Source organism: Peromyscus eremicus, chromosome 4 (genome assembly GCF_949786415.1).
Source record: "Peromyscus eremicus chromosome 4, PerEre_H2_v1, whole genome shotgun sequence".
Taxonomy (NCBI): domain Eukaryota; kingdom Metazoa; phylum Chordata; class Mammalia; order Rodentia; family Cricetidae; genus Peromyscus; species Peromyscus eremicus.
In genome coordinates, this window is record NC_081419.1 from 109,330,263 (window position 1) to 109,353,330 (window position 23,068).

General features: G+C 41.0%; 1 protein-coding gene across 1 annotated transcript in view; it reads left to right on the forward strand.

Annotated features, from left to right (window-relative positions):
- Positions 1 to 23,068, forward strand: part of Plcb1 (phospholipase C beta 1) — a 256,333-nt gene that overhangs the window by 100,723 nt on the left and 132,542 nt on the right. The window contains exons 11-19 of the mRNA XM_059258948.1: positions 118 to 202; positions 3,288 to 3,465; positions 8,169 to 8,236; positions 10,525 to 10,621; positions 12,872 to 12,956; positions 15,495 to 15,619; positions 17,096 to 17,250; positions 20,508 to 20,672; positions 21,363 to 21,462. Of these exons, the coding sequence (XP_059114931.1) occupies positions 118 to 202; positions 3,288 to 3,465; positions 8,169 to 8,236; positions 10,525 to 10,621; positions 12,872 to 12,956; positions 15,495 to 15,619; positions 17,096 to 17,250; positions 20,508 to 20,672; positions 21,363 to 21,462 (1,058 nt within the window). The remainder of the gene's footprint in view (positions 1 to 117; positions 203 to 3,287; positions 3,466 to 8,168; positions 8,237 to 10,524; positions 10,622 to 12,871; positions 12,957 to 15,494; positions 15,620 to 17,095; positions 17,251 to 20,507; positions 20,673 to 21,362; positions 21,463 to 23,068) is intronic.

Genomic DNA, 23,068 nt, shown 5'->3' on the forward strand with positions numbered 1-23,068 from the left:
TATTCAGGATAGCATTTCAAAATGATAGAAATTGATCCTGACTGACCTCTTTCTGTGTTAGCAATGCAAAGTCATTTCTCTGAAAAAGCCCCATAATTCCTTTCTTCTTGCTCTTAGCCCGAAGCAGCAAGCCAAGATGGCCGAGTATTGCCGATTAATCTTCGGTGATGCCCTGCTTATGGAGCCACTGGAAAAATACCCAGTAAGTAGCTGTGATGTGTGCCTTCGAGGGAGGGCACTTACTAGTTACAGCTGGGGAGATACTGCCTCAGTATATAGGTAGATGAGCAATATGGTTTGATCTGTGGGACTCTAGCGTGGCGCGCAGCTGAGACCAGAAGATATGAGTCTGTTTCCTTCTCTTCCAGTCTTGTCCCTCTTGTCTCTGCTTAGAGTGACACAGCAGGTCTTTTGTTTTGTGAACACATGTCTATTTACCTCAGATAAGTTACTGAGGACAGGCCAAAGTAGCAATTCCACCGAATTCTAGCTTGGTGCACCATGAGTTCATCGGGGTTGCTTACAGGAGTGTAGGTGAAGGGTTACTTACAAGAATATAGGTGAAGGGTTACTTACAGGATTGTGGATGACGCAAAGGTAGCTCTGGCATGGCTATCAGCTCATGAAAGCTACATCTCTGGTGCTCCCTGACTGATATGCAGGCAGCTAGACAGGCTGAACATTCTCTCCTCCAGAGCAGTCCCTACTGCTTACATAACCATGGAAAAGGGCCTTGAAAATCTCGTAGGTTTCAGGAGCTTCCTAAGGGTATGAGATTTGTGTACTTCCTGAATCTCATTCTTCTCCTGCTTCCCTTCAGGAGAGACTGTTTCAGTTGGCAGCAATCAGCCAAGATTGCCAAGCCCTCATCAATGACAGTCAACTCACAGAGACAGTCCAAGAGGACAGGACTCTGCCTACCCCCCCATGGATCTTTGTCACACCCTTTCGAAATAAATGCAAAATGTGGCCACCCTGATTCCTTAGCTTGTTTCTGCCCCCTGCTGTTCACTTGTGGTCCCCTTTGAAGCAGCGCTCCGGCTTCTGTTGTTGCAGTCATGAGCAGATAAGATGCCCAGCTCTCCCCATGGGTATTCCGCTAAGAGTAGATCATTGTTAAATGTCATTTGTAAGAACCTCTCTTATTGCTTATTTTTTTTCCTTTAAACAAGATGCTAGGGAGCTGAGTAAATCTGATTCCCTAATGGACAGTTGTTAGTCTCTTTCTGGGTGTCCAGATGCTTGAACAGAGGATTGTCAGCCAAGTAGCACCTCTTTAGCATCCAGCTGGACTGCCCTTATGGCAGCCTGACAGTCCTGAACATTATATGCCCGTCTTGAGGGAACTGCTCTGAACTAAAGCTTCTTGCTGCCAAAGCAAAACTCCAGCTCCACGGAGCACTATTCCAGCCACCTCTTTTTTGAACAGCGTCCACCAGACTTCTTGCCATCACTAGCCTCAGTGGACTCTTAACAGTGGCACATTCACCCAGGCCAGAGGGGAACCCGATTCCTGGTGGCCCCCCAGAGGCTTGTGATTAGTGCAAGCCCAGTCCTGAACTGATGTGGGGTTCTGCACTCGGATGGGTGCAGATACTCTTACCACACCCCCTTTGCCACTGCAGAAGCAAGCGGAGCTGGTGGAAGCAGCAGTACAACAGTGTCACAGGGATGACAGTGGGATTCCAAAGAGCGGCCGGGGCAGGGACAAAAGCGTTAGAGGCGCAATGAGCTGGAAAGAGCTGGAAAAGGGAAACTGAGACCCATCTGTCAGATTGCAGAGGAAGCTAAAGCCTTAAGTTCCCAGGGTCCCAACCTATAATGCTAGGATTTCTGGGTGCTCAGCGTCCTAACACCCTAAGCTCTTTCAAGAGTTAGAACACACATAGGCAGGACCCCTTGCTGCCGTTCACTGCTGCAGGAAGCTGGAGATGATTACAGCTGCCCAGTTCTGGGCTACTGGTGGTTAAAGCCCAACATCATGATCCTCCACCCGCAGTGTCTACCACCATAAATCTTCAGCTTCTTAAGGCTGGATCAGTAGAACCCTGCCTCTCAAGGCTTGGAGCTGTGAGTCACTGGGCATACCGCTTTAGGCAGCTTTAAGGAACTGCAGCTTGTAACATCACAAGAACTTCTCTTCATCTCCTTGTGACTTCTGAGTACGGTAAAAGGATGCCACCCAGAGGACTGGGAGCAGTCACATCCCTGTTCAGAAAGGAAAAGAGCAGCTATAACCGAAAGTGGCTGCTTCCTCCTGGACACTTTGTCCCAGTGTCTGCATGTTGTTAAGGGAGTTCATATCAGTCCCCAGACTCAAGGCAAGCAAAGAATAGAGGGACTTGGGGGACTTCAAAAGACTTTCTAAAAATAAACCTATCTTGTGCTTTGCACACGCTCCCTGATACAGTAGCTCATAACCTTCTCATGGGAAATTGATTTCCCATTATATGAGCAAAAAACGTGCAACAGTGAAATAAGCCTCAGTAATAAGACAGCTTGGATCTCAGGGCTAGAAAGAGGTCTGAAATCATGTCGTTCCCCTTGGCTGATGCCAAAACCCAACTACAGCCAACACAGGATTTTGCTGTCCGTAAAGCTTTGTCTGACGGAGTGACTCATTTGGAAACTTTTGCCCAACTTCACCAATTCTTCCTGTCAAATGTCTGGCCTTTCACTGAAGATTCAGGTCAGGTCAGAGATGACTGACATGTTCTGCAGTAAAGTGGTTGGACTTGCACGGTCCGTCAGAAAATACCTGAGAGTCCAGGTTCAGTCCATCAAGTCTACCAGAACATTCCTGGGGTCCTACTTTTGTAGTTTCATTTTGGAAAATGAATTCAGTCATTTAAATGCATCTCTCATTTAAAACACAAAAATGCAGGGCACAGTTAGAACTGTTCTTAAGCTGTGTTGAACACAGGAAATGATAATCTAGAGGATGTCAGATCTAAAGCTGTACAGTGCCTTTGGAGAGATATCTAAAAGCAGGGGACAGTTTTGGTTTTTTTTTTAATGAGCAGTTAACTATTGTTTCTTCATCTTCTTCTTGATGGGAAAAATATAAACAAGTAAGACTTTGTTAATTTTCAGTATAAATACTGACATAATTAAAACGTGAAGTAACATGAAAGCAATATTCATGGGTAAATGTTTCAAATATACATATATGTGTAATTGGCTAAGATGTAAAAGTCAATTAATGAGGTGTGTTAGAATATAATTCATGATTAATAATTAATGTTTGGGGGACAGTATTTTTAAAGACTGTGCTTTCTTTTAAATAGCTGGAATCTGGGGTACCTCTTCCAAGCCCTATGGATTTAATGTATAAAATCTTGGTGAAAAACAAGAAGAAATCACACAAGTCATCAGAAGGCAGTGGTAAAAAGAAGCTCTCTGAGCAAGCCTCCAACACGTACAGCGACTCCTCCAGTGTGTTCGAGCCCTCGTCTCCAGGAGCTGGTGAGGAGCTACTGGGCTCACAATGAGTGGATTTTCAGATCTGCTGCTCTGAAATTGACCTAGCAGGGCTTTCAGCTTCCCCTTTTTGGAAGTTTGAAGCTGCATTGCTTTCCTATGGTTACCACAAACTTGAAAACAAGGATCACTTCAGCTCAAGCTCTGTAGGTCCAAATATCCTCGAGAAAGCTTATGGAATAAACCAAAGATGTCAGGCAGGCTCAGTTACTTTCTGGAAGCTCAAAGGAAGGGTTTGTCTGTTTTTCCAAGTTCTAGAGGCTACTCACATTCACTGGCTCACAGGTCCCTTTCCTTCAGCTTCAAAGTCAGCAATGTGGCATCTCTGTAGTCTTTCTTCTGTGGTTACTTTCACCCTCTAAGTACCACTGGGAAGTGCTGTCAGTTCACAGACTCTAGATATCACTTAGGCACGGGGAGAGAGTCTGAGGCAGCCTGATCTCACCTGTAGAGTCAGCACATCTTTGGGAAGGTAAACACCTTCTGCTTGCACTTTAGGCGAATCAGCTTTACCATAGTCCCTTGCTTCTAAGATTCATGGTGGGCAGCATCAGCAGGAGGAGGGAAGACAAGAGATTGGCCAGTCACTGAAGGGTGCTGGGTTTTGCAGTTCTCCCATGTTTTGCAGAGCTCTTTAAAAACATGAAGGGATTAAATGACTTGCATTGTTTATAAAAGCAACTGGGCAGTGTGTACACTTCCTTTCACATTAGTTTGAAACTGACTCTCTGTGATTATGAGAAAAAATTTGAAAGGGCCACTAGTTTTCTTTAGGTTATTTGTCATTGAGCCTAATTTATTTCCCCTTATCCAGGGGAATCCTGACAGTTGCAAAGACCTCCTTATTGGTGATGTGATGACATTAAAAGAACTGTGAGCTTGACTTCGGGGCGTTTTTCAGTTAAAGTTTACCATGGGGTGCTGACAGTTTCTCAGTGGTACATGCCTAGCAGGGATGAGGCTCTGGGTCCTGTCCTCCGCACAGAAGAAAAGAGAACAGAAGAGGGGAGGAAAGAGGAAAGAAGCCAAGAAAGAAAAGGGGGAAGGAAGGAAGACGTTGAGTATGTTGATAAAAGCTAAGCACGGATACTCCCCCACCCCAGCTCCATTCCGCAAGAGAAAGCTAACAAGAAATGGGTAGAAATATTTATCAAGAGACTGAAAAATCGCTATAAGCAGTGTGTTACTTAGAATACCCAAACACGAGAAGCCAGCGATTCCTCAGCTGATTGTAAATCAGGGTATAGTCATACAAAAGAATAATATGTATGATAAGGGCAAGTTCTGGCTGTCCATGAAAGGGTACGTGACTATTAACACGATAGTCAGCAAAAGAAGTCAAATGCAAAAAAAAAAAAAAAAAAAAAAAAGAACGTAGTTGCCAGGTAGCTCCGTCTACATAAGTGTAAAAGCAAGACAGGCTGCTGGAAGTCAGGGAACCTGCCCTTAGAAGTAACTAGAAGGGAGCCATAGTGTCTTCAGGAGTCTGGTCCTATTTTCTATCTCAATGTAGATACATCTTTATTTGATGAAAAATCCATGCCCTGCTCATATATCTGTAAGTCCCTATGCCTATCACACATAAATTTAAAGACTTTAAACAATTGGAATGTTAAAGTATAAAGCCTAGGGCAATCAGAACATAAGCATGGCCAATGTGGTTTGTTGTCTGGTTGGTTATTTGGACTTGTTTTGTTTGGTCCTCTGATGTGCTGTGGCTTCTCACATGCTAGGCAGGTGCTCGACCTCTGTGCATGTTACACCCCCAAGTCCTGACTGAGCCTGATTTACCCTTTCTTCTACTTTCTGTCTCGCTTGTCAACTGCTCTTATTATTTAAATTGGCAGCCTAATGAACAGACATTATATAATTCTTTCAAAAGATCCCCTACCCCGTGGTTCTCGAATGTGTTTTTCAAATACCATAACATAATTCTGATTCGTTTTTGAAAAATAACTTCCGTTCTCAGTGAGAATGCATTTGAAGTGTGAAATGATTACCATTAGAGGCCACTTCTTCCCCAACCTGTCCCCACGTGCCTCCCTTTGCACGTGGGCACATGGTGGTTTTTTGTGCCATCTGCTTTTATCTAATTCCAATTCTCCCTCCCATTAACTGGATACATAACTCTAATAATGAATTCTACAGGCAGTGAACCCGATTGCTTCATACAGGGAAAAAGCAGCAATCTGCTAGCAATTCTCTAGGTTGCCTAAGCTAACCAGGAGTCTGTTGTGCAATCAGTATTTATTGCCATGCAAATTTTTGGATGTTTTAGTATGTAGGTAGGCCCCTGAATAAAGAGTCCTGTTAATTTACCATTTGTTTTGTGGATGTCCCCAGTACCAGAAACTCAAGCAACTACAAAAACATGGTGTGGATCGATTTCAAAGCTAATTTACTCTGTTGTGTAGATTTCTCTTCTGAGAGCCAACCTTTAGCCAGTACACTTTCCAGAAAGAACGAGGGTCAAGTAAGATACCACTTTGGGCTATTGTTATTGTTGCTTTTTAAAAGGATGTTATTTTTTTATATTTCAAATAGATTTCTCCAGGTTCCTTTCAAGGTCTTAGGAGAAAAGCCCATAAGTATGTGCAGACTCTGCTGACTTGATATATAAATACAGATCCATATAGTTTTTTTCTTAAACTTGCAAAGGAAAAGTCAGGTCTTTACTTTCACAGTCGAGGAAGACTCAGTCTTTCTTCCTCACACAATCCAAGATTTTACATGACATTGTATCTGAAATAATTATTGGATAATTGTTATGTCTCATGTAACATTTTGTAGAAGGTTCTGTCAATCATCTTTTCAAATTGCTTTATTAAAAGAATCGCCTCTCTGATTAAAAACAACACAAAGAAGAACTTCAGACAAAAGAGATGTATATAAAATATCAAGTAGCAGCCTCCTAAAACAATGTGTTTGTAATATAACAGGGTATATTTTTCACCAAATACAAGGGATTCACATTTGGACTTTACATGGCTCTTTGTACCAGGCCATCCACAGTTCTTACAGCCACAGAAGTCTTTCCCCTCAATAGATGTTTCCCCACTACCATCCAGTAACTGACTGAGCTTGGTCACTCACATCAAGACCTTAGGAGCTTCTTGGAAGGCAGGACTATGGGCACCACGTCATCTACACTGATTGAAGAGTGTGGCCAACTTTCCAGAAGGCTTCTCTAGGAGCAGGTGCCAGGCTCTGCAAGCTGCCTCTGTGATGAGCTCATGCTGCCATCTATTGGCAGGCTCTTGCTATTGCAATGCGAGAAACTGAAGAGGGGCGGCCTACAAATGGTGCCTTGTTTACTTTTTCCTTGAAAGTATTTTTACATGCTTGGTTGCATTTGCATGAAGCCCAGAAGAACACGAGAATTTAATGCTTAATATACCAATGTGGATATTTTACCTGAACAATGCCCATTAACTCTTGAGGAGAAGGGTAGAACCAACCGATTGAAATGACTGCATATTGGTTAAGTATGAAGCTGAATCAGTTCAGACTGACATCGATTTTCAAGCATAGAGATTTTAAATCATTAGTTTATTTTTTAATTTTGTTGACTTTCATTGTTTTTTCTTTTGCATTAGATTATTTTATCTTGCCCCTTTAAAAGGAATGTCATCTTTTTTTTTTTTTTTTTTTTAAATCTTTGTTAGTTCTTTGAGAATTTCTTACAGTATATTTTGATAGCGTTCCCCCTCAGGTCTTCCCAGATCGACTCCCTTTTCCCTACCATTCCAATCTTGTGCCCTATAATTTTGTTTTAAATTCTTCAATACCAATTTGTGCTGCCCAAATATTCTTAGTTCGATGTGCAGACTTCCCCTCAAACATGATCAACTTAAGGTCCAAACTCTTAGAGAAAACCGACCTACCCTCTTGCAGAAGCTATGAATTGCCTGTAGTTGCTCCTCTAAAGGTGAGACTTCACATGCCCCTCCCCTCCCCTTGTTAGGAATTGGTCTGGCTGGAGCTTGACCAGGTCTTGTGCCTGCTGACACACCCAGTGTGAGTTCACAAGACAGTTCTTCCTTTTAGTTTTCCATTGGCTCTGGCTCTCACACTCTTAGACCTGAAGAATGTTATCATTTTTTTATGATTTGTGCATTATTTAAATAACTGTAGATCCATACTTGATGGTTTTCATGCTGTCACTGGTGTTCCTGATCTCATAAACTTCTTCAACTTCCAGGAGGTCCTTTCTTTGGAGAAGGTTGGTTACTGAGCTGTGTGCTGGCCAAGGGTTATTTTAAAGAGGCATGGCTTAGGAGAGGACAGAAAAATGAAAGCAGAGTTTATCCGTGTTAGGGCCACAGAGTTTAACGTCTCTCTGAGAGAACATGTACATTACAATAGAATGCACAGAAATAAAATTATATTCAATGACATGTATTTTTTAAAACAGATGGAGGGGAAAATTTTAAGATGGGCATTTTTAATTGAACTTGAAATTTTCGATGTTATTTATCACAAATCAAACTTGTGAAAAAATTGTCAAAATGTCAGTTTAATTATCTGTTGCTAAGCAACCATAAATCCTGGGGAAGAGAAAAAAATAACTTTAAAAGGAGCAGAATGTCAGCCTTCTAGGGCATCCTTGACCATAGTCGGCTGTGTGCTCTTGCGAATTCTTTGAACTGTGGAATACTGAAGTCGTGTCTGTGATTGAAATTTGACAGGGGACGCAGACACAGAGAGTGACGATGACGACGACGATGATGACTGTAAAAAGTCTTCCATGGATGAGGTGAGTTCAGGCTAGGGCGCTCGCCCGCAACGTGCCGGCTTGTGGCTCTCTTACGATCCCCTTCTGCCATCTAGTGGCAGAAAGAATAAGCACAGGACAGCTTAATTTATTGATTGCCAGCTCCAATTTTTGAGGCAATTCAATGATTTGTGGAGTGGTCTGAAGTCCAGGGAAAATACAGGAAAAACATTGCAGGAATGTTCAGAGATGTGACCGTGATTCCGATGTTTTGGTTTTGCAACCACTGAAGCGACATGTTGACGTCAGCTCCCCAAGGGATGCCACCGACTCATAAATAATAACTGCGTAGAACTTGGAAACCAATCAGGAACAGTTCAATGAGGACTGCAGAATTTTCTTTCAGTCACTATCATGAACATTATACTGGATCTGCATTCAAATATGATACAGAATGTTTGGCTATGTACCGACGGCCTTATAGTTCCATTACAGTAAAGAAAAGTAACTGTTTCTTTCTTTTTTTGCCTTCTTTCTTTTTTGTTAACATTCATTTGTTTATTGAGAAGTTTGCTTACTTGCTTGGTTTTGTGATAGGATCTCATTAGGCAGCCCAGCCTGGACTCTAACTTAACTTTGTATCTTAGGCTAACTCACCTTCTAAAATGCTGGGATTATGGGTGTGTATCACTACCCATGGCTCAATAAGCTATTCTTCTTTGGCATTCTTTTCCTTATAATTATATGCTTTGATGTGGTCTGAATTTTTATGCATTTTATTTGTTTATTTTGTGAATGAGTCCCACTGTGTAGCCTAGGATGGTCTCCAATGCCTGAACTCAAGCAGTCCTGTCACCTCTACCTCCGTGTAGCTAAGACCACACACGTGCGCCATGGTGCCCAGCTTAGTTTAAAATGTGCTCTTTTCTGTCCCCACTAAATGTAATCTTGGTTTCCAAGAGGGAAACTGCAGTGATAATGAGGACGCTCCATCTGTATGAGAGTGACTTCAGGGTGCACTTGGATCGTTTTGCAATTGTCTGTTTTCAAATGAGTATTTCCCAGTTGGCATTTAACCAGAGTATTCCTGCTGCTATTTTCACAAAGAAACCCCAATATCTGTGTATTTTCTCTTCTAAACAAAAAAATTAGAAAATATTAGACCCTTCTGTAGAGGCAAGTAACGGTATGGGTTTTCTTCATTGAAACTTATATTAAAGAATATGTAATTGCAGATAACATCTAAAATAATGTAAGCTCTTACTATTTGCCAGACACTGTTCTGAGCTCACTTCCTTTATTTGGTTTCTCTGTGTAGCCCTGGCTGTCCTGGTTCTCACTCTGTAGACCAGGCTGGCCTCAAACTTAGAGATTCCCCTGCCTCTGCCCCGCTCCCCTCCCCCCCCAATCCCCAGTGCTGGGATTAAAGGTGTGCACCACTACACCTGGTTTTTTAATTTACTTTTAATAATTATAGAAATAAAGGTGCTATAGGACTGAATTTTATCTTGCAGATGAGTAGTGGAACAGCTTCTGACTTGGCCTTTGGATTTACTATCAGATGGCCTTGCTCTGGGACCTAAGCAACTATTCTGTTTCCATACAGCACACTTTGTCACACAGGAACCAATGAGGGAGGGGAGTGCTTATCAAAAAATATACAAATTGTTTGTAGAGCCCCCACTTACATCTGTGCTCTGTGCTGTAGAGGAGAGCGGTTCCTGTGACCATCACTGTATTAATACAGATTTTCCTCCCTGATGCCTGTGGAGAGGCTAAAAATGGAGGTCCTGATGCTGTTGGTCCCAGACCACCCTGCCAGCTCTCCCATTCATAAAGTTACCATACAGAATCTGAAAATCTAGAATCTAAAATGTCCAAAGCCCCTAAACTTTGAAAAGCTGGCCTGATGCCACAGATGGAAAATTCTATGTCGTGAATTTTTTTATTTCATATTTAAAATCATTTTGTGCTGGTTTTAATACTCAGCATTGGGGAGAAAAGACAGTTAGGAAGTGGGTATAACATACAGGTGAGTTTTAAATGAAATTTTTGTTGGATTTATGACTCATTCACAAAATATCCACTATGTATAAATAAATACTGCAAAATCCAAACTCTAAACACATGTGCTGCCAAGTGTTTGTGATGAGGACCCGGCCTGCCTTTTGTTCCTGTCCTGTGGTGGATTTCTGTGAGCAGTTCTTTTCAGAATGGAAGGATTTTCTGTTCCCTTGCATCATGTGACTATTTTCTGAGAAGATAACTCTGGATAGTATAATGCTGACTCTGGAAATACTTCTTATTTTATTTTTTATTCCTGCTTCCAGGGGACTGCTGGCAGCGAGGCCATGGCCACAGAAGAGATGTCTAACCTAGTGAACTATATTCAACCTGTCAAGTTTGAGTCCTTTGAAATTTCAAAAAGTAAGCTTTTCTGCAGAAAAAAAAAAAATCCCTAGTATAGCCCAAACATGAGGTAATCAGAACCTGAAGGGACTGTTCTGTTCCGGATGTCTTGGATATTTGCATGGATTGTGCTATCTTGGTATCATTACAGAAATATAACTCTTTTTAACACTTTGATCTTATATTTAATATATCAGAAAATCACAAAATAGCATTTCATGATGTTCCTGCACATATTTAATGGGCCTACAGACTATGCACGGTTACCTGAAAGATGTCAAACCAGTGTCCAAGTGACTGAGAATTTCACATTTCATTTGTTTGTCTACAACCCCTGTGGGGCCCCTAGTAACACAGTGACAGTGTTAAGCATCTGTCCACATCACAGAAGAGGAAGCGAGAAAGACTTACACAAACTTGGTAACACAAAATAGAACCAACCCACCCAGGTTCCATTTCTCCAGCTCATTTCATGTACTGAGGAGACTATGTAACTCAATTCACACCACTTTTCGTTTTCCCTTTACCCAACTATACATTCAAATTGAATACAGAAGTCATCTTTCTATTAGCTAATGGGGAAAACTCTTTTATGAAAGTGCCCTTTATACTTACACAAAGTGTAAGGTAAGATCAGAGCAAGAGGAGCCTTGAGGCTTCCTAGTTGCTTAATTGAAATTTTGCTTAAATGCAACAGCCTCATTTAAAAAAAAACAAAAAACAAAAAACTAGATACATCCAACTTCAAGCTTCTATGTGGCATGATTATTTATATTTGTGAGCTTCTGCCCTGAGTCTTAACTTAGTGGCACTTGGTGTCTTGATACACACAAGGAATTTAAATTTCACTACAGCTCATGAATAAAGAATCCAGCGTTTTCTGATGCCATCATTACTGGTTCGTCTTATCCGAAGTTGTCCGATGTAAAGCATCCTAAAACTGGGGGGTTTCCTGCCCTTTGGCTTCACTTTCTATAACTCCACTGTGCACAGCTCCTGGAGATGCTGTGAGGTAGAGGAGCAGGAAGTGGGCATTCTCTGGAACCCAGTGATGCCCATGGGCATTCAAACACTTTCTCCATGTGCTTCCTGTCACTTGATCATGCTAGACATCTCATTGATTGAATTTTACCCATTGTGAAGACTTAGTTTTAATTAACAATCATGCTTAAAATTATTAATTGCATGAAAGTAAATTAATTATGAGCCCAAATAAATGAATTGGGGGTACCCTGAAAGCAAGTTAGGCAAATGGGCAATGGATAGAATCTTCGGTGATCAGGAGGAAGAATAAGGGCCTCATTTTGAAAATGAGAGAGTCAAAGAGGGAAAAACTTCCCAAAGATCACCGTTTTTTGAAAGGTAGAGCTGTTTACCAACTCTGTAACATATATCCACCTGAGTGTGGGGCATAGCCACTGATCCTCAGTTGGGAAAACCATGAAACTGTCTGTCAGTCTTTCTAAACTGAGATCACTTTCTTTAGTCCCCTGCCCTCTCTAGAGGCTTGAATTCCACATTCAGGGTGTTTTCCTAACACTCTGATATTCAAGAATATTGAGTTCTTTAACACACTCACCTCTTTGGCTGTTGGAATCTATTATGGAAATGAGGCTGGCAGATTGGAGCATCTCCAGAGATTCTTGTCCTTTGGTAGATCCTAATTCTGATGCCACATTAGCTGTGACTTTAAGAGTTGACATGTGGCCGGGCGGTGGTGGCGCACGCCTTTAATCCCAGCACTCGGGAGGCAGAGCCAGGCGGATCTCTGTGAGTTGGAGGCCAGCCTGGGCTACCAAGTGAGTTCCAGGAAAGGCGCAAAGCTACACAGAGAAACCCTGTCTCGAAAAACCAAAAAAAAAAAAAAAAAAAAAAAAAAAAGAGTTGACATGTGGGCATGAATAACATGCAATGTCAGCATCTACATCCCCACAATGTCTCCTGCAGATCCCCCAGAAAGTCACTCTGGAGGGCTTTAGAACAAAACCATTTTCCTTGTCATACTATACCTGTTAATTAATTAATTCACACCCTAAAGCACAGAACCATGAGGATATCTCACCCAAGCCATGAATACTTGAAGATATAACTTGCAAGACTCAACTTTTATTACTGGCAAATACTTGATAGATAAAAGTCTGACTATGCACACTGAATGTTAAAGCAGTTACCCTCCAATTCACTTAGCATTTGTTTATTTCTTTTATAATATTGTAATTTATAATACTGAATTTTATTTCTTACCCCTTTTGTTGTTGTTGAACTCAGAAAGAAATAAAAGCTTTGAAATGTCTTCCTTCGTGGAAACCAAGGGACTTGAACAACTTACCAAGTCTCCAGTGGAATTTGTAGAGTATCCTTGATTTGATGAATGACTGCTGACCTCACCTGCTAAAGCCATGGGCTGTCTGTTCAATAAGGAGAAAGATGTGTAGAATGATTTCCATCTATAGCCCAAGTCTTCAGTGTAGCATGCAACGTGGGTAGCCTGGTCTATAGAGAAATGAACTAACTTTAGGGTAGTGGAGGCCCTGGCTGCAAGGCTGCCTCAAACCTCAACCTCTAAGTTTCTTGGCTTAATTAATTTGCTTAATTCTGATTTTCCTCATCTTCAAACAGAAGTAATGCTGCTAACTTTATGATTTGCTGTTTGATTGGGTGCAATATATGTAACATAAGGGTGTATACTTTATACACTGGCCTACATATGCTCTCTAGGATTATAGATATATATGAATCTATAGATCAATGGTATGTACACATAGCTATGAACCTGGCTTAGCACCTCACACACATGTGATATAGGTTCAATTAAAAGTGGTAGGAACAATGATCAAAATTATATGAATGTAAATGCATGGCAATGGTGATTTCTAGTTTTATGTTATTTCCCATGAATAAAAGTTGAAGAAGTTTTCATGTAGCTGGAGTTTTCTCCAGTCCCACTCAGAGCCAAGTAAACACACAGAGACTTATATTACTTATAAACTGTATGGCCGTGGCAGGCTTCTTGCTATCTAGTTCTTATATCTTAAATTAACCCATTTCTATAAATCTATAAGTTGCCAGGTGGCTTGTGGCTTACTGGTACTTTACATCTTACTTCTTATGGTGGCAGCGGCTGGCAGCATCTCCTGAATCAGCCTTCTGCCTCCCAGAATTCTCCTCTCTCCTTAACCCGCCAATACTATACTTCCTGCCTTGCTACTGGCCAATCAATGTTTTATTTATCAATCAATCGGAGCAACACGTTCATAGTACAGAAATCCACAGCACCTTCATGTTATTTTTCATACATTAATGCCACTATTCTGAAGAGTTAAAATTCATGAAGCAAATCCTAGAATAAAATTCACTTTTACACCTCATCAGTGAGGCTAAGAGTATGACTCCGTCAAGCCTGAGGACTTAAGTTTGAGCCCAGGGCCCATGTTTGTAGAAAGTTGGGTATGGTGACATGTACCTATAATTACAGTGAGGTAGGCACAGAAGGATTCCTGTGGCTTGCTGGGCAACTAGTCTAGCCTACTTGGGCAAACTGTAGGCCTGTGAGCGGCCTTGGATCATCAAACCAATGTAGATAGCTCCTTAGGGGTAACATTAAAGGTTGACTTCTGGTACAACCTTGTAAGCACATGTGCACCTGCACACATTCACACACACACACACACACACACACACACACACACACACACATGCATACACACTCACATATGCATACACACACATAAATCAAAAGCTTAATCAACAGAGGGTAAGCATGACAGCATGTGCGTATAATTTCAGCACTCAGGAGGTTGAGGCAGGAGGATCACCAGTTCCAGGACAGCCTAAGCTATGGTACTTTTCAAACATAAACACACACACACACACACACACACACACACACACACACACACACGACGCACACATACACACACACTACACACACACACACACTACACACACACACACACACACACACACACGCACGCGCACGCACGCACCCACACCCACACACTCATCAATGAGAGAACAGAGAACAAATGTTAACACTGTAATCAAATGATTAAATGCTATACAATCATTGTCATTAGTACTCAGTACTGACTTTGTGATATTCTTTTGTTAAATGTTTTATCTCATTTAATTCTCAAAGGAATTCTATGACAGAGGAAGTATTGTATTGATGAGGAAACTGAGACCAGAAGATGAATTAACTTACCCAAGATCAGATAGCCAACAAGTTCCACTGTTAAGACTCAAGTCTGTCTTGCCTGCTCCAGACCTTATTAACTAAGTTCTTCCTTAAGTGGTGGTGGGAGCCAGACTGTCATGCTACAAAGATAAAGCAGTGTTAAATGACTACAAGGTTCTTAGGATGGAAACTGAACTAAACTTTGAAGCAAGATCAGAAATGTCTGTGCTATATTTACCTTCTTTATTAATCTTAAAGATTACTGTAGTCTTTGCAAATAGCATTCCCAGAGAAGATTAAGAAAATGAGGACAGAGCATTTCTAAAACAGCTTTATGGTTCATACTTCCTGCTTCTGCCACACACAATAACATCCTCCCTGGGTCTTAATGTCCCAACTCCTTGCAGTGCCCTTCATCATCATCCCTGTGGCTGATGCTTCCTAATCACATAGATATTGACTCAGTCATTCTTACTGCTCCGGGACGCGGCATCCACAGGTTTCTAATAATAGTAATAGTAATAATAGTAATACTTTGTTTCTAAGAACATATTTGTTCTATTAACTCCTTCTGTGCACATTTTGCCCATCAGGGCAATGTGATCGTTGCTGTGTACTTTATTTCCCCAGTGAGAGATAAGAAAGTAGCCTCACCGTGAATATAATAGACTGATAATTTTGAAATTGTATTCACTACTTAACATGATGGTCCAGATACAACAAGATGCAACTTAGCAGGATATATCCCAAAGGGACGCGTGTGGACTCATCCAACTACATGCCCCAGCTCTTCTGGAACGCTGGCTGTCAGATGGTGGCACTCAATTTCCAGACAGTGGGTAAGTAACAGGAGCTTACTCCCATCCCTGCAAAGTCACATTTCCAAGCGTTTACAAACCATTGCCATGGAAACTTGCGGGGGGGGGGGGGTAGCCAGATTTGGCTGAAAAACTAAATTTCAATGAAGGATTATCAAAGCAAAGGAAAAAAGACTAAAATTTGGAAGTTGAGATGTCTATAATAATTTATGAAAAGGGTTTGGTATCTATGGATTTCGTGGTTTTTTTTAAAGCAATTTTAAAAGTAGTATAAAATCATTTTAGGAAAACTGGAAATTCAAAAGCATAAAGGGAAAAAAGAGAAATCCTGGCTTAAGGAGAATGCTCAGTTGATAACCTTGTAAGCATAGAGCCCATGTTAAAAAGTTCGGTGTGATGACAAGTGCTTGTCACCCTTGCCCTGGGGAGGCAGAGATATACAGACTTCTTTGTTGGTCCCGTAGATCACTTCCTGGATGGTTTGGAACAGCAAGTTATTTCCTAAGTGCCTTAAAAATTTTTAATCTTTCTAAGATTTTATACACACACACACACACACACACACACACACACACACACACACACACATATATATATACATACATATATATATATGGCTGTGTATCAAATCCACAGTGCTGATTTGATCCAGCTTTTGGCACACGCTAGGTAAATACTCCACTACTGAGCTCCTGTGTCCTATATTGCGTTTTTTTAACCCCAGGAATTACCATAAATTTAGACATTCATTTGATGCACTGACTGTTAAAACTTTGACCAGTAACCTTTGTCCACTAGAAAAGAGTGTGTGAACAATTCATATTGGTTGTAATTAATCACAGAAATGCATGTTTAAAATGTCTTCCTATAAATTAATAAACAAAGAATTAGAGCATCCTTTGATAATGAGTAGTTATGTAGAAATCAGTCCTCAAAAAATCCCTTAAAATGGTTTACATGTGTATAAATTAATTTAAGCTTTCTGGAGGCATTTTAACAAGACTTAAAAGCAGCGTTTTCTAATGTGCCTACCTTTTAATTCAGCAATTCCCCTCACTGTAGCAAAACACTGCCAAATTTTCAAAATTTTCGTTATGATGTCCACTGAAACACTTATGTAAAATGCTGAAAATTTACTAGAAACAAATGTGTCCAAAGAAGGGACTAGTTAAAATTATCAACTCAAATATATGCATACAAAGGATTTTTTTGCAGCTGTTAACATTAAGGCCAAAAAATACTTGCTAAAATGGCTGTAATGCTTCTAAAAATGTATTTAAATTGAAAAACACTATAAACCAGCCTGCGGGCAGTGTTCTCTCTGGGTTTGGGGAATACAGCTCTTTTTTTTTTCTCTCTCTCTCTAAATTATTATGGTGTGTAACTACTATTTCCTTGTAAAGGCATGAACAGTTGGGGAAGTGGACTATAATATACAGTCTTAGTCTACAGTTTCCAAACACAAACGCACTTACACTGGGCTGTTTTTATAATTAGATCTAGCTATGCAGATAAACATGGGCATGTATGAGTACAATGGGAAGAGTGGCTACAGGCTAAAGCCAGAGTTCATGAGGAGGCCGGATAAGCATTTTGACCCATTTACTGAAGGAATCGTAGACGGGATAGTGGCCAACACTCTATCCGTTAAGGTATGTACACTTTCACCCTTACCACTGCCAGGCCCCCACCCCTACCATAGTTATATAAGTCACAAACCCATCTCTGAGAAAAGACTTAAATATCACCTATATTGCATAAACAAATATCTTTGTCATTAAAAACTTAAGAGTTAGGAAGCCTTCTTCATACCTTATTTTCTTTTCAAGGATCGAATACTCATTAAAAATTTCCCCAGACTACAAAGAAATAAAGGAGCCAAGTCTCATTCTTAGGATGAGAGTAAATGGAGCTAAAAAAATAGATGAGTGGAGACTTCCCATTGCCCAGTCCTCTCTTTGGATGCAAACATCCCACTGGGAAATGCACAGGGAAGCCAGGTACCTGTATGGAGGTCTTTGAGTTCTCCCCACCACCCCAGTTCTCACCAATTCTAATGATTGAATATTGGACAAAAGCTTCCAAGTTACCATAGCATGTTTTTCAATCTACCTGAATATTCAGGGATATAAAAGTCACTTTAATAATCTTAAAGGGTTGCTTTATTCACTATGCATCTTATTCTAAAAATGAATCCCAAATCCTTTTATTCGGTCTTTGAAATAGATGTGACAACAGATTTTTAGCTGTGAAGAAGTATTTTAATATCATAAGAGGACTCCTTTTTTTTTTTTGGTTTTTTTTTTTGTTTGTTTTGGTTTTTTGAGACAGGGTTTCTCCGTGTCGTTTTGGTGCCTGTCCTGGATCTTACTCTGTAGACCAGGCTGGCCTCAAACTCACAGAGATCTGCCTGGCTCTGTCTCCCGAGTGATGGGATTAAAGGCATGCACCACTGCCGCCCAGCTTGAGGACTCCATTTTTATAAAGAGCTTCCCTGTGGATTCTGGAAGCATGTGGTTGCTGAAACTAGAATGTTATAAAACATAAAAATTTACTTTTTAAAATCTCACTTATTGTGTGTTTCCATGAATAATTGTATGACTAATAAACTTCCAAAACTAAATATAAATGCCTTTTTCATACTGACCTTAACAAAATCAAGTGAAAAACTTGTCCACACATCCCTCTGACAGTTTAATATCTAACCCAAACACATGCTTTATACTGCTGGTGATAAAACACCAGGACCTTGCATCAGCTAATCGAGTGCTGTACCACTGACCTGCACATCAAGCCCTTGTTATTTTTGTTGTTGTTGTTTTGTTTTGTTTTTTGAGACAGCATCACTATGTAGCTCAGGCTTGCCTTAAATTCTCAGTTCCCCCAGCTCAACCTAAGTGTGCTGATGACAGGTCTCTGTCTACATGCCCAACACTGCTGTTCATCCCCTGGTTCTCCCCAAAGTGAGCCACTTTATGTTATAGTTTCAAAAATAAAATTTCAGCAAAATGTTTTGTAATTTTATCTTTTGAAGTTACTTCAAGCCATATATTATAGCGTGAACTAGGCAAAAATGATGCTGCATAAATGTATTGATTTTAAGAAATTGTTTTCAGCAAATGATGTTTAATTCCTGTCAAGAACAGTTAAGACACCAGAAGCAAGCCGGGCGGTGGTGGCGCACGCCTTTAATCCCAGCACTCGGGAGGCAGAGCCAGGCGGATCTCTGTGAGTTCGAGGCCAGCCTGGGCTACCAAGTGAGTTCCAGGAGAGGCGCAAAGCTACACAGAGAAACCCTGTCTCGAAAAACCAAAAAAAAAAAAAAGACACCAGAAGCATCATGTAGTAACAGAAGACTAATTTTTAGCATTCCTGTCACTTGTTGTCCTAGCTGAGTCACACTAGGAGTAGTTTGACTTGTTTAGATCCATCTTATTCCCATATGTCTTTTTGCTTATTAATTTTTGTCTTGAAAATTCTACTCTGTCAGTGGAAACAGTTATAGAACCAATACATAGACACAGTGAAGTTTGGGTGAATTGGGAAATAGTTGAGAGCCCCCAGCTAAAATTTAACCTATAGCTTCTGTCCAAAATGCAGGCCACTGCATAGAGCCCCACCTGCCTCCATCATCACCACCAAACCTGGGGTTGGGCTCCCCTTGGTCCTGTCATACCTCTGCGTGGGTCTTCTGGCAGAGACCTCACAGTCCCAGACCTATAAGCTAACATGATGATTTACTATCCCATCTGACAGACAAAGGCCCTGAGGCTGAGGGTCATGGCTACCTTCGGACTCTGCTTTTGATCAGGAAACATAAGAACCCAAGACTTCTGGGCATCTGAATTCCTGGTGGGATTCATGTCACTTGAAAGGTTCAGACGTGGTATACAAAGCCTGTTAGGAGGTAGAACCCAAGTTAAATAACAATGGTGGATACCAAGTGGGTACCCACCAAGTTTATCATTGCTTTTATTCTTGCCAGCTAGCCATGTAGTCATCCAATTGTGAGCCTACTTTGCCTACCTATGGAATGATTCAATACTGTGGAATTGAATGAGATTTTAAGACGACATATTCACAAAACATCTCCCTCACCTTCCTCTCTGTGTAGCCCAGTTGTCAACAACCAAGGGATCTGTCACCTGCCATAATGGTTAATGGAAACAAGTAAAATGTGCCTGTACTTTATTCCAGAAAGAACAGCAGGAACAGAGAATGATGAGCAAACCCAGGGAATCTGAGTTACGTGCTTGGAACAAAGTCATCGGCTACTCAGTGCCTTTCTGAGCTTACCCATGATAGGGACAGTACTTCGAAGATGATGGCTGGGCTAGAAGTCTGGCAAAATGGTGGCATTAGAAGCTGAGGGATGCCAAAGACCCTGCTGATGTGATCAGCAATCCTGAAGAGTCAAGGAGACAGTGCCGGGAAAGCTCTCTAAGTTGGTCCTAGGTTAATGTATCCATTCACTTTTATGACAGGTGATGGGTTCCTAGGATGTTAACAACTTGACTATAGATAGAAGAAACCATGGGATATCTTATAGTAATATGTAGTCTTAAATCTCATTTAACTACAGAACATTAATTAATTCTGTAGCTAGACAAAGGAGGCCCATGGTTGTTTAAACGGCTAACTGAGTGAGGACAGAGATCATGATAACTTGGTGGCTTCCAAGTATGCTGGTTCATTTATTACTCCCATATGACTCCATCTGATTGGCTCCTAACCACCCCCATTCTCAGTCTCCTCTATCAACTCTTTAGGTTAAGAGGAAAGATGGCTCTACTCTTGCCTTTATTTCATTCAGCCTATGATTTCACACTCACGGGCTGCATTTGGCCTCCTTAGAGTTGTCTCCTGACTCCTTGTTACTCATTTTTCAAGACTTTCTAATATTTTCTAGATTATTTCAGGTCAGTTTCTTTCTGATAAGAAGGTTGGAACTTATGTGGAAGTGGATATGTTTGGTTTGCCTGTGGACACAAGGAGGAAGGCATTTAAAACCAAGACATCCCAAGGAAATGCTGTAAATCCTGTCTGGGAAGAAGAACCTATTGTGTTCAAAAAGGTGGGTCTCTTCCATGAGAGGCAGGTGTTTTCTGGGTGTTCTAAACAGAGGGAAAATAAGCAATTATTTGCTTGTGAGTATATAAAGCAGTTGTACTTTGAGAGCTATTGTGAAAGATTTAATTTTATTTTTTCAATATTTTAGCTTTGTTTAATTATATGAATTTCTAGCCTGTGTGCAAGTCTATGTACCCTATACATTGCTGATGCCCACAGAAGAGGAAGGTAGATTACCTAGAACTGGAATTATAGACCTTCAAAAGCTGCCATATGGGTGCTGGGAACTGAACCTGCATCCTTTTTGAGAACAAACAGTATTCTTAACCTCTGAGCCATACCCCTAACCCCTTAATTTTGATTTAATATATCAACGTAGCTTCATCTGAAAACCTGTGTGCACAATGGTAAGATCCCCTGAGTTCACGGAACTTTCTACATTGATGATGTGTGTGTAAAAAGAAAGTACCTTTTGGCTCAAATGGCCTCTGAAGCATGGTGGTGCACCCAAATGCAGTCCTGTTTCTGCTCATGTCTTTTCTTACCTTCAGAGAGGCAGCTTAAGTTTTTACCTACATTAGATGAGTAGGTAGATACCTGGTTTGGGAAGGGCAGGGCTAGGTTCTCCAATACTTTCCTAGTTCTTTTTTGGATTTGCTTACTCTTGTAACCAGCTTCATTCATGTCCCCACAGGTAGTTTTGCCTTCTCTGGCCTGTTTGAGGATAGCAGCATATGAAGAAGGAGGTAAATTTATTGGTCACCGGATCTTGCCTGTGCAGGCTATTCGGCCAGGTATGGATAATGTGGTCAGACTTTGTCATTAAGGAATGACTTAGGATCTGTTGCTCTGTAGTTGTTTATTTTACTCTTTGGGGGCCTGCCACCAAGCTCCCAAGTAAATACCTGGAGACTTATTCTTACTTATGAATGCACAGCCTTAGCTTGGCTTGTTTCTAGCCAGCTTTTCTAACTTAAATTATCTTGTTTCTCTTTAACTAAATTTTGCCTCTGTGCTTTTTACCTTTCTTTATTCTATATATCTTTCTTTCCTTCTTACTCTGTGGCTGGCTGTGTGGCTGGGTCGCTGGCCCCTATCATCCTCCTTTTCTCGCTTCTCACTCTGTTCTCTAGATTTCCTCTTATTTATTCTCTCTGCCTGGCAGCCCTGCCTATTTCTCTCTCCTGCCTAGCTATTGGCCATCCAGCTCCTTATTAAACCAATCACATGTTTTAGACAGGCAAAGTAACACAACTTTATAGAGTTAAACAAATGTGATATTAAAGAATGGTGGTGCACACCTTTAATCCCAGCACTTGGGAGGCAGAGCCAGGCAGATCTCTGTGAGTTCCAGGCCAGCCTCGTCTACAGAGTGAGATCCAGGACAGGCACCAAAACAACACAGAGACACCCTATCTCAAAAAACCAAAAAAAAAAAAAAAAAAAGGAACGCAACACATATCTTTGCAATATTAAACAAATATTACACAGCATAAACAAATGTAACACATCTTAAACTAATATTCCACTACATTGTTCCTTTGTGATTTTGCTGTACAACAGAGGTTTTAAAATTTTTCAAGTCAATCTAGTGATTTTTCATTTTTGTCATGTTGTAGTGTTGCCAGAAATCAACTTTGACCATAATACTTGTGCACAATAAGCTGTCTGAAAACTCACTCACAAATATTGTTATTTTTTACTACTCTAATGAAAATACCTGAGTCAGGCTGCTTTAGGAAGAAATGAAGTTTATTTTGCTCACAGTTTTAGAGGCTACAAGATCAAGATTAGATCATTTTATCAGCTTTCTTCTGGTAAGGAACTAATTTAAGTGGGGGCTTCCTCAAGGAAGTGTGGGGGGTGGGGATCACCTCACCAGCAGGAAACTAGAGAACTAGGTCGGCCAGGCTCAGTCTTTTTAGGAGAATCTCTCTCAAGAACCATCTCTGGCAAGCACAGGCCTGTGCCTCCAGCTGTTCAGGATCAACAGAGTGATCTGGGTGATCACTCTGCCTCCAACCTTGGGGACAAAGCACAACAGCCACAGCATAAGAATTGACCCAGCTAGCCTGTGTTCAATGGCAAAGTTGTACTTTGGGTTGCCATTTGGCCTCATTTCTATCCAGTGTTCATTTTGGGATGCACGCTGAAGGGGTGGTGGCACCCAACATGGGGCTCTTTTAGGGAACCCACTGGTAAGTCAAAAGTGCCTAACTCAGCCAGGCGGTGGTGGCACACTCCTTTAATCCCAGCACTCAGGAGGCAGAGCCAGGCGGATCTCTGTGATTTCCAGGCCAGCCTGGACTACCAAGTGAGTTCCAGGAAAGGTGCAAAGCTACACAGAGAAACCCTGTCTCGAAAAACCAAAAAAAAAAAAAAAAAAAAAAAAAAGGAAAA